The 16,917-nt window shown below is 38.2% G+C and overlaps 3 protein-coding genes across 3 annotated transcripts; 1 reads left to right on the forward strand and 2 right to left on the reverse strand.

The window, feature by feature from the left end:
• Positions 1 to 288: 288 nt before the first annotated feature.
• On the reverse strand, positions 289 to 2,355 carry LOC114358118 (uncharacterized). The gene has a single exon (XM_028311996.1). It carries the CDS (start codon positions 2,353 to 2,355, stop codon positions 289 to 291), a length of 2,067 nt encoding a protein of 688 aa, XP_028167797.1.
• Positions 2,356 to 7,007: 4,652 nt separating this feature from the next.
• Positions 7,008 to 8,964, forward strand: LOC114358116 (protein IMPACT-like). Its single transcript, XM_028311995.1, has 4 exons — positions 7,008 to 7,205; positions 7,663 to 7,760; positions 8,329 to 8,523; positions 8,796 to 8,964. Exons 1-4 carry the CDS (start codon positions 7,182 to 7,184, stop codon positions 8,947 to 8,949), a joined length of 471 nt encoding a protein of 156 aa, XP_028167796.1. The 5' UTR covers positions 7,008 to 7,181; the 3' UTR covers positions 8,950 to 8,964.
• A 5,233-nt stretch (positions 8,965 to 14,197) lies between these two features.
• On the reverse strand, positions 14,198 to 16,301 carry LOC114358115 (protein IMPACT-like). The gene is made up of 6 exons (XM_028311994.1): positions 16,165 to 16,301; positions 15,701 to 15,933; positions 15,353 to 15,467; positions 15,116 to 15,222; positions 14,720 to 14,929; positions 14,198 to 14,479 (listed from the first exon to the last, which is right to left on the reverse strand). The coding sequence occupies exons 1-6, from the start codon at positions 16,192 to 16,194 to the stop codon at positions 14,344 to 14,346; spliced, it is 831 nt and encodes a 276-aa protein (XP_028167795.1). The 5' UTR covers positions 16,195 to 16,301; the 3' UTR covers positions 14,198 to 14,343.
• Positions 16,302 to 16,917: the final 616 nt, after the last annotated feature.

A 16,917-nucleotide genomic window follows, 5' to 3' on the forward strand; every position in this document is an offset into this window, starting at 1 on the left:
TCGGTTTGGTGAGAAGTATCCCCCGACAATTACTGTGTCACCCACTAGGACAGCGACGCAACCACGGCCTCTCCGTACCTTTCTAAAAGGTTCGGAATCAGCTGCTGTGTTGGTAATTACAGCTACTTTTTCATCCACATCGCCGGCCCAGTTTTCTCGTTTGTGGATGAAATAGGGTTCGGACACAACGCAGATATGGGTCATCCACTGTGTCAGGCTCTGATATAAAAGGTCTTGAGCTCTGGCACAGTGGTTGACATTCGCCAGTAAGAACTTTCGAGCCATTATTTACTCTCCAGCCATGTCAACCTCCTCTTGCCCCACAGTGGGGTGGGATGGCACTGGCTGGCTATGTGCACTTGCCGCTGCCCTCCTTCCTACCTTCTTTGCCGGTGCCTTGCAGGCTTTGGCACCCACTCGGTGTCCGGCTGGTTTCTCGGTCGCTGCACATATCGAGCAATGAGGCTCGTTAGTGCATGTTACTGCAATATGGCCGAGTTGCCCACACTTGTAGCACTGCCGGCTACGATCAACTTCAGCCGGACACACGGCTTGAACATGCCCTGCTTCCAAGCAACGGAAACACCTAAGATCTCTCGCAGGAAGGAGCCGCACTCTAGCTGCGACCCATCCTACGAGAAGGCGCCCCTCTAACACCTTTTTGGCTGCAACGATTGGGCAGCGAACCCACGTGGCGAAAAGTCCGGTGTGATCGCGACGTGGGGCACCGACTTTGATCTGATCAGTCGGGCAGTCTCCCAATTTAGCTATCGCCGCTGCAACCTCCTCAGCTGTCACCGAGTCGTCCTGCCCCGACACCCTGAGATCGGAGCTCTTGACAGGTCTGGACACCCGCACTTCCTCCTCCTTAAATATTTGCCTGAGCTTATCCGCCAAGGAGTCCGCTTTATCATCGCTTGCAGTACCGGAGACTTCTAATATAGTGGCTCCTGTCAGTGCCTTCCGAAAGCGAACGGCCTCAATGCCCAATTCGGCAATGTCAATTCGCCGTTTCGCCTCGCCGATAACCTTTTCATAAGTTAATCCCTTCTCGTTAGCCCCAGGCTGAACGGATACCACCACTGCAGCGTATTTGGGCGGACGCATCCTGGCCGGTGCGGGCGGAGCCATTTTCTTTGGCACCTTGGTAGGTGGTTTTTTCCCTCCGCTGCTATTTATCTTCCCCTTCTTCACTACCGTGCTCCAGCCTTCGCTCATGGAAGCCGGTGCAGGCGGCAGGAGTCGGGGGACGGGTGGGGCAGAGGCTGCTGGAGCCACTTTTGGCGTTTTCCCCTTCCGATTCTTTCTTTTGGAACTGCTCTCCTTTCCCTCTACGACAATAGGGGCAGTTATTTCTTCTCTAGCCGGTAAAGAACGTGGTTCAGGTGGCTGTGCTTTGGATTTCTTAGTTTTGGGAGGTGGCTGTAAGGAGGCCTCCTCCCTCTTCTTCTCGAAAGCCAGGGCCGGGCGAAGCCGAGGCTCAGGGTTTAGACGCGGTTCGAGTCCTTCGACTCGAGCATTGATCCGCGCCGTTGCTACACCTAATATTTTCGCTGCCCACTCCTCCATATTGGAGGGTGATGCCCCGTCGGGGGTGGCGTTATCGTCTGCAGCTGCAGCTGTCGGAGGAGTCGCAGCGTTGATTTTGTCTTCTTTGAGTTTGGCAATTTCGCTGCGAAGCTCTGCTAGTTCCCTTTTTAACTGCTCGTTCGCCTTAGTGAGTTTTTCTATTTCCTCACTTTGTGTCCTCTTGTTGAGCGTCTCTACCACCGTGCTGATAGTAGTGGCAGCCTCATTAAAGGTATTTTGAAATGTACCTTTCAGATTTCCGCTATTTTTTGCGCAGTATATGATGGCTTCGGTACTGGCCTGAGCCGCCTCCGTAAGCTCTTTAGCAGTAAGATCTCGGGCGAGCAAGTGCGCCCATGCTCTCATTTTTTTCAATTTGCTCGTATAAACGACAGCTTGTTCTTCTGCGTCTGCCTGACGAGCTTCCCATTTTCCTTTCTTTCGCTGCTCTTTGGCAGTGGTCTGTTCGGCTCGGGCGCTAGTAGTAGTAACCGGCCTGCCTCGACCTCTTCGGTTGTGTATAGCAGCAGTAGAGATTTTTGGTGAACGCACCGAGCTGTCCGTTGTGCTACCATCGTCGTCCATATACGGAAGCTGACGTTTCCGTGACCAGAAGCGCGGCGAGCGCGGCTCTGCACGCGAAGCGTCAGTAGTGTCAGACCAATTGTCAACATCCAAGCGTTCCAGCGACACGCGTAGTTCGCGGCGTGCTGTCTCTTCCATCGGTCCTGCGCAGGAACCAGACCCAATTGTATTTACAATCTGTTCATTATCTACAGTCGTCATCTCCGCTATATACATATTATTATTTACATTGTCGGGCTCTCCGTCCTCTCTATCTCCAAACGTTATATCTACAAACGCGGTTTCCCGCGGAACAGGCTTGGTCTCCCCGTATACGCGAGACCGACCACCCGAAGGGCGGCCACGGGATTCCCCAGCACAGCTGGGACCCGCCCGGGTACAATATTCATTTACAGCACTGTCCATAATAGCATCTGCTTACGGGCGAAGGTACCCCACCTTTCCTCTCCGGGCGAGGTAGCGGCCGGTAGAGATGGGTAGTGGGTAAAAACCCATTTCACCCGATTGGGTTTAAACTGGGTGATTTGGGTAAAAACCCGGTTTTTACCCATTATCACCCATTCTGGTGGGTGAAAACAAAAATAGCGTATTTTTAAAGTGAGAAGTGGTATTTGTTGCTAAGGGGGCGTTCTAGTGTTACGTAATGCAATCTGGGGGGAGAGGAGGTCTTGAAAAACGGTACAATGCGTTACAGTGGTGGAAGGGCGGTTTGATTTCAAGTTTTTAAGCAGAAGTACTTTGTAGTTGGTGTTGTTATTTGTTACTTTATACCGTAATGTCATCAAAGAGAGAGTTTGGCATCTTTGGCATCCCCCCCCCCTCCATGTCCTTGCTCTTGCCATGATCACAAATTATTGTGTTCCTACTAAATTTCTTCTAAATCGGTTCAACGATTCTTGAAATAACACCATTTTATAAAATAATTGGTCACATCATCATAACGTAATCAATTTTACGATTTGGCCACGATATAAATACATATATTAGTGTTAAATTTGACTTATTACTTATTAATCAATAAACTTAAATGAGCAAAATTCAATAAAAATAAAGAAAAGATACCAATTGAAATAATTATAAAATTATTTGTTTTCACCCGGTGTAAACACCCACGGGAGGAATGAAACGGGTTTTTATTGGGTTTTTACCCTCATGTGGGTTTTTACCCGGGTGGAAACCCATCTCTAGCGGCCGGTGCTACTCCACCGACCATATCGAGCCTATTCAGACCCGATATCGCTCCTCGGCCCCCACCAGTCCTTGGCGTTTGAGGGTTTTAGAGACTTTTCCTTGTCTTGGCCCCGACTTCCGTAGCCGAGGCCCCCGGCCCCCCTCCATTGGGGGGTTACGGGTTGCCCGACAGGCCCGCCGAGTTGACGAAACCTGCCGCGCCGGTGAGGAGTCAGCCGCCCGCGTGACAGAACACGCGGACGTTGCCCGGGATGCACCACGGGGAGGTCCCTCACCATCGCACCCCCTTCAACGTCACTAATCCAACACGATATGGAAATAGTTTTATCCTGCCCGCTGAATTTAGGCACCAACTCTTCAGAGTAGCAAAATGTGTTTGAACGTCCAGCTGTAACTGCTGCGCCTTCAGCATCTTCCGCGTCTTTGAACTCATTTTGCCTACCTCTTCTCATCTTTCTTTCTACAACATCAAACCTCTTTAGAAAATATTTGGATCGTCTTCAACAATGACTTTACTTCCTTAAATAAACTGAAAAAAAAAATCCAGTATAAGTAGTTTTCCAGTACACCGGGGAAATAATATTCCATTAAGAATTCATAATAATATCTTCTTATATGTATATTATATCTTCTTAGATATTTTTAATGTCTTTTTTTAATAAACTTTTACAGTTTTTACATAATTCATATTGTTTGCTACTTACACAACTACTTATACAATTTGAAAGTGTAAAAGCATAGTGTCCGANATAATATGTTTTTGTTGTAGAGTTAAAGAAGATTTTTTGAGGACTTAATATAATTAAATGTTTAAATATCATTTTTTTCACTACTAAGTATAATATTTATTTTAGATGTTATTAAGTTATATTTGTGACAAATTTGAATATGAAAGTAATGTGGAGATATACATTTATTAACGACATTCATAAATACCTAGCTTGGTGTACCTACTTAGTTGAAAAATAAAAGAAATTCTTATGACATGCATTTAATTTACTTTTGATAACAATTTAGATAATTAATAGCATTCGCGAAATGTAACACAATAGATTTGTAAAAAAAATCACAATATTATCAAACTATTTATTGGAAATAAACTTATGGAATCTCTCAGAATAAGTAGTCAATGCATGAAAAAAACCACGAATTAAAATATTACTGACGTACATGTACAGTCCTCAGCACATAAGACATACATTTCGGGACTATGTTTAGGGTATTTTTCTCAAATCCAGCTTTAGAACGTACAATATAAGCCACCCTGTATAATTGTTTAGGTACTTGCAATAACAATGACTGTATCATTGAGCTATTCTAGGTAAGATTTAGGACTAAAAGACAATATAGACCGCGTGGTAGATTGAACTTTTTGTAAATTGAATAGACAAGTACATAATTTGTATGGCAGGCATAGTTCATTGTTTTTACTATCCTCTACCTCATGGTATTTTGAATTCATGTAAAATGTAATAATGCCTTGTTTTGTGTGATAATAAAATACAATTATATTCTTAGCTACTATCCACATTAGTAGGTATGCCTGTTATTAGTATATAAATATTGTATTTTAAGTGTAAGTTCCTTTAAGCTATAAAAGAAACCTTAAAATAAATATGTATAATACTTTAAAAAAATATTACCACGCCTGTGTAACTGACATGTGGTTTTTTTTCGGTTTCTGTTATTGTGGTAAATTTTAGTTTGTTATCAAGCATAAAAATAATAATATATTTAATTAATTATGATGTTTAGTAGATTAAAAGTCATCCTTTTTAATAATAAATGGACTGAAATACAAAACAAAGTCAAAGTCAAAGTCAAAATTTCTTTATTAATTTGTTTGGACTAATAAATAGTTCTTGCAAATCGTCATTTTGCTCTTAAGGAGCCTCTACATGTCTCATAATCTTTTTACCCTACCAGCGCTTCGAGACCAACGTTTGGCAAGTGCTGAGAAGAAGCGCCGCAACAAACTCAGTCACCACTGTCTGCCGGTTAATATAAATAAATTAAATAGAAATAGTAGCAGTAGGTACATTCGATTCAGGTGTCAATATACAAGTATTTACAGACTTACAGCTGGGTATCTCTAATTCCGAGATTCTTACCTAATTTAAGCTTAAATGACTGGACTATAGCTGAAACGTTCAAGAACTAAAATTTTCATACATTTTTTTAACGTGCTCACTAGTGAGGACATTTAATTTTGATGTAAACTCACACTCAGCCTACTGGTTTATTAGTAACATAATAAAAAAATATAAAGTTAGACCAAGAATTACTGTAAAACATTTAAATGCCACGCAAAATAAAAATTAGTCTTTTTAGGTAAGTACGATCTTAGGTAATTAATAGTACAAGTTTTACAAAACAATAAAACTTGTATTATTGAGCAGAGACTATGCACAGCANTGCCGTGCCCCCAGATAATGCCTTGTTTTGTGTGATAATAAAATACAATGATATTCTTAGCTACTATCCACATTAGTATGCCTGTTATTAGTATATAAATATTGTATTTTAAGTGTAAGTTCCTTTAATCTATAAAAGAAACCTTAAAATAAATATGTATAATACTTTGAAAAAATATTACCACGCCTGTGTAACTGACATGTGGTTTTTTTCGGTTTCTGTTATTGTGGTAAATTTTAGTTTGTTATCAAGCATAAAAATAATATATTTAATTAATTATGATGTTTAGTAGATTAAAAGTCATCCTTTTTAATAATAAATGGACTGAAATACAAAACGTTCTGTTTACTCTCAACTATTAGGAAAAATGATCTAAAAAGACGTTATTTTTTGCATTTATAAGATTGTTATTTCAATGAATTGCCAGACATACCTATTATTTAACTTTAGTAATAAAATTGATTTTTGGCATAGTTAACTTATTGTTAGAAAAACTAACAATGTATTCAAACTTGTCCCGCATAAAAGTTTTCTGGCAATGAATTAATCGGATTTTAAAAAACTATTAATTTCATAATAATTTATATTAAACACGACATAATGTGTAAAATACATCTTTCAAAGTTTTTACAGAATAGAGGTTTTTTGTCGCATTTATATTTTTTAAGTAAATAATAAAATATGTCAATCTCGGTACAAAAAGAGAAGTTTTCCCTTTACCTAGTCTTACTGACACTTATAAAATTTAAATTATTGTAAATATTGTAAAATTGTTATCTCAAAAATGTTAGTAAAAATCTATTTTGTGAAATAAAATTTTAAATTGACATTGAATTAAGTACATGGTTTTTATTTCATTAATGATAATTTATACTTTCATCAATCAACATCAATGTAAAGATCATAATTGTATACTACTTTTTGAAATGTTTAACTTTGAATAAATATCAAGTGCCTAAATAAATTAGAAATTATATCTCTTATAATCTAAATCCCTGTTAAATTCATAAATTACCATTGTAAGCTCAAGTACCTAAATAAATAACTTCAACTTGCATTTAAATTCAATTATTTCAATATGTAACAGGTTTGGTTTCATATTATTTAGTAAACTAATACCTATCCAACATATTATACAAAGAAATTAATTACATTTATTAAATTTTGAAAGAAAACCAAAAAGTCCCAGGTAATAACTAAACTAAATAGCTCCCGTGTTATTTTTCGGCTCCCACCCGGTATAAATACGGGCCGCCACTGAGCAAGCGCATCATTCGTAGCTCAACTCCCTGAGAGACGGACCTCTTCGCTTACTTTGCCATTTCTACCATTTCCTTCGCAGTTTAATAATTGACGTAGACCGCCTTTGTGTCTTTTGTGATTATTTGTTGCTTGAAAAGTTTAGTAAGATCTTAACTTCCATGATGATGAACCCCCAACGTGAGGTAAGTGAAAAATTCAACATTTTGTGTCTAGTGAAGTGAATTGGCCAAATCGAGGTTTCCAAAACCGTAGTCTGGCAATAAAAAAAGTGTATTCTTGTTTAAATCAATATTAACCGATGTCGGTAGTTTGTATTTTTTTTTCAATCGAGCGAGACGTCTCGTTTAATTTCTTTTTATTCTTATTGTTCCTTCGTATACCGTAAGTAACCTAAAGAAAAGTGTTTTCATATTTTTAATTCATTTTCATTTCAATATCAATGTAGATGTAGTCAGGCGAATTTTGTTCTAGAATAAGTAGTTAGTAGATATGTATTTTTACCCTATGTAATAATAACGTAGTATAGGTCGACTGCTGCGCGAGTCGCGACCTTTCTTAAGCCTGTATTTTTACTCGACTGCGCCAGAAGGAGGGTAATGTTTTTTCCAATAAATCCTCAAGTAAACAAACTCTTTGCAGACCACCAGCCCCACCATCCTCCACTCGGATGTCATCGCCGACCGTCGCAGCGTCTTCCAAGGTCATGTCGCTCCTGTCACCTGCCTCGACGACGTACGGTAAGTAGTTTGTGCCCGTTTTCACCATCAATCCCTAATTTTTAAGTGACCCCTATGAAAACAAAATTCCTGTTAGGTGTCACGCCACAGGGGTCACTTAAAAATTAGGGATTGATAGTGAAAACCGGCATTAGACTAGCAATAAAACTTGCAGAAGTTGACTTCCGCAAGCTGTTACCACTGTGTAAATAGCGGGGCAAGCCAACTTCTGCAAGATTTACACGGTGGTGACAGTTTGCGGAAGTCAACTTCTGCAAGTTTTTTTGCTGTCTAAACCTCGCTAGGTTCAATTTCCATGAGGCAATAGATTTTTCATGTTCTTAATTAAGAAGTTATATTTTTTCAGTGGCACTAATTATGTTACTCTTAAAATCTGCTCAGTTTCACCCTTTTAAAAATATTCTTCGGCTGCCACAGTCAGTCATCATTAGGTACTAAATCCATGTGCAACGAAAAATTAACTTAGCCAGATTGCCAGTCTTTTCAACAAAGTTAGTGTGGGGATTCATGAAACGTAATTTGTATTTTTGCGAGTGTGGGGATTTATCAAACGTGTTTTAATTTGCAGCCAGGTCCTGAAGGACCTTAAAAAAAATAAGAAAATTCTGAACGCGAAGCACAACACCTTCGCGTTCAGGATCGAAGGTCCGGGCGGCGTCGTCGAGAACTACGACGACGATGGCGAGGCGCACGCCGGCAGTAAAATTTTAGATTTAATGTTTAAAATGAACGCTCGAAACGTTGTGGTGGTGGTCACGAGATGGTAAGTTCCCCATTCATCATTTGAGCTCTTAAAAATCCGGTAGACTAGTTAACAGAGGCAGTTCTATTTTTTCAAGTTATTTTTAATTTAGTTTGAGATGCGACTGTGACAATAAGTATTTCTGTTGGATGTTTAAGGGTAGTAGCACAGAATAATAATAAGTACTGTAGTAGGTACTCCCCTGTGAGGCAGTTCGATTTTTTCAAGTTTTTTATTAGTTTGCAGAGGTTCAGAACTTGATTTGGAAAAATGCTAAAAAGTGTTTTTTACAGGTTTGGAGGAATCCAGATAGGGGCGGACCGGTTCCGCCACTATCTGGCGGCCACGCAGCAGGCGCTGGCGCTGTCCAATAAACTGACGTGCGCCGGCGCCGTAACTGAGGGAAAAAAATCTAATAAAAATAAAAAATGCAGGAAAAAAAAATAAAAAACAAAAACTGAAGCAATGTATTTGATTTCTTTACATCATCACAACCCTTAAATATCTTAACATTATAACATTTATTATTCTGACTTAAATACCTATCAAGTAAATCTAAAAACTTGTACCAGAGGCAAACCGTGTAAACAAAATCTAATTTTGAAATTTTTTTGATAGTGCTTTTTTTACGCTTAATAGCAATGGAGAAGTTTCCTGATGTTGAAAACAACCATCAAAAACAATACTTGTAAAAAAAACCAAGTCTCGCAACTCAGTTGTTCTACGGTAAAAAGTTGTGAGATCCATGTAATACCAAGTCGGTTATTAATTTATTCAATTCAATTCAATTTATTCATTTAAAGATAACAATGATCCACGTGGTTAGTAAATTATTAAACTGGACTTATAATTAACAGCATCTTATAGTGACGCATATAAATATTAAAAATCTTTAACGTTTTATACAGAGTGGAAACGATAAGTGATCTCACTCGATTATTTCTAAACTATACAAGATATCAAAAAACTGGTTACTGATCCTGAAAGTGTTTCACGAGCTCTATACAACGGTACCAATAATAGGTTACAAAATAAACTAAATCTGTCTGAAAATTCAATGTTTCCAGACTCCATACATTTGGTAAAACCACACTAAATTAAAAACTATACAAGATATCTAAAAACTGGTTATTGATCCTGAAAATGCTTCACGAGCTCTATCCAATAATAAGTAAAAAAAACAGTACCAATAATAAGTAATAAAATAAACTGGATCTATCCGAAAATTCAATGTTTCCAGCTTCCATACATTTAGTACTGCCGCAGTCATGACACTCATGTCTTGATAATATTATAGCAAGTAAAGCCTTATCAATTTTTTCCATGAATAATTTTAAATATAACAGTGCAATTTAGGAGTTAATTTTAAGTGTTTATTTTTTAATATAAAAAAATTAACACTCTAATATTGTGTGGCTGGAATAGTGGCATACATTTAGTATGGAGGCTGAAAACATTGAATTTTCGGATAGATCAAGTTAATTCTGTAACCCATTATTGATATCGTTTGAAAGAGCTCGTGAAGCACTTTCAGGATCGTAATCAGTTTTTCGATATCTTGTTTAGTTTAGAAATAATCGAGTGAGATCACTTATCGTTTCCACCCTGTATAAATATATTGAGACTCGGCCATCGCATGAAAACACGTGTAAATTTAATAATTACCAGCAGGCAAGGTATTTCATAATGTAACCTTAATACTAATAAATGGGTACTTCTCATTTACACTCAAATTTGATGGTCACACAATAATAGTTCATAAACGGTATAAGTTAGAACAATAACTTTGAAATCAGATGATANAAAAAATGCTCCTATAACCGGTGGTTTTTATTACTTTGTATTATTCTCTATCGTATTACCTTCGTAAAACCAAAAATCGCATGTCTCTATCCCTATCACAACGTTTGCAATGAACGTTTGAACAAAGGCCTGTCACCACATTATTCTCCGCTACAGGTAGAGACAATTTTAATTTTAACTAAAATGCTTATTTTACTAACGAAATTTTTTGTTTTTATTTGAAATCTAACTTGTCTTTATCAAAATTACAAATCTAGAGTCATTTTCAGTTTTGTTGATAACGATGCTTTGAATGGCGCGCCCGGAGAGGCTTAGTTCAAACGTTCATAGCAAATGTTGTGATAGGGATAGAGACATGCGATTTTTGGTTTTACAAAGATAATACGATAGAGAATAATAAAAAGTAATAAAAACCACCTGTTATAGGGGCATTTTTTGGAGAAATTTATCAAATAACCAAAAAAACACGAATTTTTGAGCAGATTTTTTTCAAAAAGTATCACTTTTTATTATTTGTTGGCATTTTTTGTGTATTTTATGTATTTTTTTAGTATTGCCTGTTATTCAGCATTATTACTGTTTTTATTTTATCAGGATATACCGCTTAGTTTAAAAGTTATTACGTTTTCTTTACAATAAGTAATTGGAAGAAAAAAAATTCTATAAAAAATTAAAAAAAAATCTCAAAAATTTTTTGACCTCTTTTTTGTCGATAAAAATAGGTCTAGTTTCATCTATTTTCATATGTACACTTTAACGTGACTCACACTGTATATGTTTTATAAACACTTAAGAGTCATTTACAGTAGTAAAGTTTGAAAAAATTATTGCTGTGAAGTACAGAATCACTTTCGTGGCATCAAAAAATTCAAAACGTTAAAGCTTCCAAACGAGACTCACTATTTGCCTGATTTACTGAGAATACAATCTTCACATCAAGCGCTACAATTTTTGTTTACAAAAAGTTGAAATAAGTTAGAAATAAAATTCGCCACGAAGGTGACGATGAGAACCGTGGCGATGAGAAATAGCCAAATATCATAATAGAGAACACCGGCTCGTGTAGGTACAGCGCTCACGTACAGCCTCACATTTTGAATGTTTTATCACCAAATATTTTAGTTTTTCCTTGATTCATACACCAAACACTACTTATATTACAAATTTGAAGCTTCTAGGTCTGCTAGAAGTGCCTTAGAATTTGGATGATCTAAGAGTCAGTCAGTCAGTCAGTGAGTGACAAAATCAAGAAACTTTGACCCGTTATAATTCTTAAACTACTGGTTGAAATTGAATGAAATTTGAAATATACCGTGTCTTTACAATGCCTGCATGGTTACTGAAAATTCAGTCTTCTAGTTTTATCCACAACGAAGTTACAGGGGGTCAAAAATGGCCTGAATTGCTTCGAGAAAAGGATGGTACGGCCGTGCCGCTTTTTTGGTCGACTTGGCGGGGGCACTTATATGATTAATATATTGACCAAAACTAAAAAGACGGTAAGTATTTTTTTTAATCCATCAAGAAATGGCTGAGAAATTAATTATTTAAGTTACCTACATATTTTCGCGTGGAACTCAAACAGAGGTGGTGCGTGATATGGGTTCCTTGTCCGGACTACGGAACCCTAAAAAGCGTCCTGTGATCAAACCTGAAAAGTTAACGGCTTAACAAGATTGCCAGTCTTTTATAGTCTTTTATAACAAAGTTAGTGTGGAGATTAATCAAACGTGTTTTAATTTGTAGCCAGATCCTGAAGGACCTAAAAAAAATAAGAAAATCCTAAACGCGAAGCACAACACCTTCGCGTTCAGGATCGAAGGTCAATTTTGTGGCCAAAATTAAAAAAAGCAAAGTTACTCCGATTCTAAATTAGTAACCTAATATAGGAACAAGACATAAATGGCGCGATCTATAAATGATATTTAAAAAGTTTAACACTTTTTATCCAGATCCAGATACCCACAACATTTGATTTAAACACTTTTTCTTGTTGAGTAATTTATTATAATTTTCGCTCTTGTTTAACAACAACGTTTAACTTTTATTTAATTGAAACAACGCTGGCCGCAACAGCGTAGGTATTACAGTTGCAAATTTCGACCGGTTCATCCAGTGTCTACTTAAGTTCCTAGCTCGGATGGAAGAGCAGTCGCCCGGCAAACGAAAGGTCGTGGGTTCGATTCCCGTCTGAGGCAGTTCGATTTTTTCAGTTTGCAGAGGTTCAGAACTTGATTTGGAAAAATGCTAAAAAGTGTTTTTTACAGGTTTGGAGGAATCCAGATAGGGGCGGACCGGTTCCGCCATTATCTGGCGGCCACGCAGCAGGCGCGCTGGCGCTATCCAATAAACAGACGTGCGCCGGCGCCGTAACTGACTGGCGCTGGCAAATACAGTGACGTGGGGTTCAATTCCCAAAGTTGAGTTCACCAACCTTCATCCACCAATATTTCAGTGCGACGAGCGGTGAAAATCAACCGACCGAGCGTGTATACAGCTCGGGGACTAATGTCCAATTTACCAAAACTTTCATCTCCTATTTATATAAAGCCACATCAAAAATGTTGTCACCGCGATTTAGGTTTGCATGGCTGTGAGACGTGGCCGCGTGGTATGGAACTAAGTTTACAGCGCCATCTCTTGATATTTCTATTGAACCATAAAAATAATATTGTAGTAAGTTATAATAAAAACTAGCTAACCCGGCGAACTTTGTTCCGCCTTAATGGCAATAAATAAGCAGACTTTTTTTAATTTCGAACGGGATAAAAAGTATCCTATGTCCTTCTCCTGGCTCTAAACTACCTCCCTGACAATTTTCAGCTAAATCGGTTCAGCCGTTCTTGAGTTATAAGCGAAGTAACTAACACGACTTTCTTTTATATATATATAGATATAGATATAGATACATAGGTAGGAAATCCAAAATATTTAGCCTAACTAACCGTTAATTAGAAAAATGTGTTTAGTCATAATTTTAACCTATAACATAAATAGGTACCTACCTACTTTCTTTTTAACTAAATATTTATTGGGTCACAATAGTAAGTTTTCATATCAATGTTTCCTTAAGATTCCTTCTTAAAGTAACACAAATATAGTAGGTACCTACCCGTACTCATATTGTGCTTTTTTGAGATACGTATAATAAAAAAAATACTTACAACCTGTGGGATCCGAACCCGCGTTCCTCGGATCTCGAGTCGGCCAGTCCGATTACTTCACCGTTCGGTATTACCGTGCCGTTCGGCACCGTGGTTCGGCTATCGTGGCTATACATACCACGATAATAACATTTATAAGTCCCAACATAACATAAAATATACATTTACCTGCACTAGGATCAGAACTAAGAAAGAAGTAAAAGAGATAAGAGCCTATGGAAGTTTTTATGAAATACAATGACTTCATATTAGAACCTTGCGGGGCTCATAATCATGTCATGAAGAGAATTAAAACTTGTCACGTCATTATTAATATTAGGTTTAACTAAGTAATTTTTATTTTTTCAATTAGAATTAAAATCTTCAAAGTCCTAAGTGGCGTCGGTTTCCGTTACAAAAATAATAATATTTTTATAACAGAACCAATTTTCATTATAATGTCTTAGAGTTTCCTATAGCTTAATGTTGTTATAATCTACCCACAAAATTTTTAAAATTGGGATTTGGGATTCCTCAAAAAATCGCAAAAATGTTAGTATGGAAAAATGAATTTTCGTAAAATTTTCCATACAAAACGCTAATGTCATAGCTAAGGTAAGGACCTAATACATTTTTATATTGCGAAATGTTTAATTACAAAAAATGCTATTGGTAAAAATAGTCTAAGTATGCATATTATGTTATCTCTTGGACTAAAATAAATAGCCTAAATTAAAAGAAAAAAGTTATTTTATACACGTCATATTTATTTAAGAATAAAACCCACTTAAATCTACTATTTACGAGTACAACTTATAAAATTAATAAAGCCTAACTAAAAAATATAAATAAAAACTATTTAATTTAAAGTAAAAATAATAAAAGTAAAAAACTGTCATTTTTTACTTTTCCCACTATTACTATTATTAGTTTTGTTGCTGCACCTCAGCAGGCCAGCGACCTCTATCGCTTGCCGGGTCGCGTTGGTGATATGGCGGAACCGATCCGGCCCAAGGTGGATCCCGCCATACCTGGAACAATGTAAACAAGAGTTTTAGATAAGTCATGAATAATGTCAAATTATTGAAGCCAGTTCATCAATTCGAAACGACAGAATCTTACACATATGTTGATTAATCGTGAGTGATTAGTACCGCGCGTCATCAAGAGATGGCGCTGTCTGTATTCTAGTTCGCGATTGCATTTGGTTTTACCGAGACTATAAAGACCCCCGCCCGACTTTGTTCAAAATCAATCATGGCTTGACTTACCACCGGGTGACGACGACCAGCGTGTTCCGCTGGTCCATCACCTCCATGAGGTGCAGCATGCGGCCCCCCGCGTGCGCCTCGCCGTCGTCGCTGCATTCCTGCAGGACCGTGCCGCTGCCCTGGCCAGACGAACAGGTGATCCGATACGCAAACATATTGTGTTTTGCGTTCGCGATCTTCCTGTTCGCTTTTAGGCTTGCCAAGACGGCGCTGAAAAGAAACATGACGGTTAGACACTGCAAATACATTTTTGTAGTGTTGTATTTAATATCCGTGGTAAATGAGAAGGCGCATACTATTCTCAAAAGTATTCTAACAAACTAGGAAACTTATTCCTTGTTTTCTTTCTGAACAAGCTTAGAATATCACTAAAGAAGTAAAAATAAATGCACTTACTGCACTTCCTCGACGCAGGTGACCTGAGCAGCGTGCCCCTGGAATGAGCTCTTCCTGTCCGTGACGACCTCCCCGTGGGTGATGGGAGGGCAGGGGCGGGCTGCTGGCTGTCGGACGAAAATGTGCTTTATTAGCAATGGAACTGAGTCCAGAACCCAGATACAGAGCAAGGCCTGTATAAGTGTGATGAAGAATGACTTTGTCTAAACAATAGTGAAATGGGTGAAACTAACGTACCAGCGACGACGACGACACTTGTTTAGCTCCTTGTTTCTTGGCAGGCTTCATCGCTCGCAAGAAACTCCGAATTTTCTCCACCCAGTTGTAGATGGTGGGCTGGCCAATATGCTCTCTGCAAGGTATACATTTTATGTTACTTTTTTGATGCAAGTAAGTATCTTCAACTATATTATGGTTAGGAATGGAAATACTATGATGAGCCAGCACTCAAAAACACTAACTAAGATACAAAATGAAAATAAAATCATACAGTTTAGAACAAAATGAAGATAAGTTAATATTTGTAACACTGGCTTAAAATGAATAACGAAAACAACCAAGAAAAAGAAAAATAGGATAACTTACAAATAAACTGCGTCCATACTCTGGTGGAGCTTATTTTTGGCCGCCCGGTCCATCCACGGGGCGGAGAGCTCATACTCCGGAGGCGCCTGGCCCGGGTACCCGGGAGACATGGTCACAACGAGGAGCACGACGTGAGCCAGCTCCCGGATGCGCACCCGGTACGTCCGGGCCACCTCGCTCTCCACGGACCAGTCATCTCCGTATATGGAGCTGAGGGCCTGTACCTCCTCATCCTAAAACAATTTAAAATCAAATTATGAATAAAAGCGTTATAAACGCCAAAAAACACACGTTTAGTTCACTCCACAGTCAATAGATAAAACTTATTTTAAACACACTCGACACAATGTTTCACGCACGACTGAGAGAAGTTCTCCGCACTGCTAAGAGATGACGCTGATGGTAAAATAAATCGCGGTTTTCAATCGAAATATAAAATCCCCGATTGGCGATAATTCACTTACTTGCAGGGTGATGTTTCCGTTGAAACTCATGTTGAAACCAGTATAGAATAGTAGTCTTTGGTTGAAACGAAAAGTTAAATGTAGACAGTAGAAATTCTCAAGACTGAGCGCGACGGCGAGTGGCGAGCGAATGATGGCTGCGCTCTGTGGGGCGGTGTATTTGTACTCGGGGGAGGGGCTACCTGCGAGCCCTAACAAGCCCTAAAAACAACACACTACAAAGAGAAAATACCATTCGAATGGTATTTTTTTTTTATTTATTAGTTTTTGTCTACGTGATTTTGTCTATGTGTGCACTATATACATCGTTCGTTCGTTCGTTTCAGCCGAAAGACGTCCACTGCTGGACAAAGGCCTCCCCCAAGGATTTCCACAAAGACCACGCCCACGCCCAGCCCACGCTACGTCTTCCAGCTCTGGAAGCTGGAAGACTATACAGGGTGGAAACGATAAGTGATCTCATTCGATTATTTCTAAACTATGCAAGATATCGAAAAACTGATTATTAATCCTGAAAGTAATTCACAAGCTCTATCCAACGGTACCAATATTAGGTTACAGAATTAACTGGATCTATCCGAAAATTTAATGTTTTCAGCCTCCATACTAAATGTATTCCAGCCAAACAATAATAGAAGTATTTTTTTTATTTATTAAATAATAAACACTTACAATGAACTCGTAAATTGCATTATTATTTAATTATTCTTGGAATTAAATAATAAACATTGGTTTTAGGCTTTACTTGCTATA

Source organism: Ostrinia furnacalis, unplaced genomic scaffold (assembly GCF_004193835.3).
Source record: "Ostrinia furnacalis isolate ACB-3 unplaced genomic scaffold, ASM419383v2 OfSCF3714, whole genome shotgun sequence".
In the NCBI taxonomy this organism is placed as follows: Eukaryota; Metazoa; Arthropoda; class Insecta; order Lepidoptera; family Crambidae; genus Ostrinia; species Ostrinia furnacalis.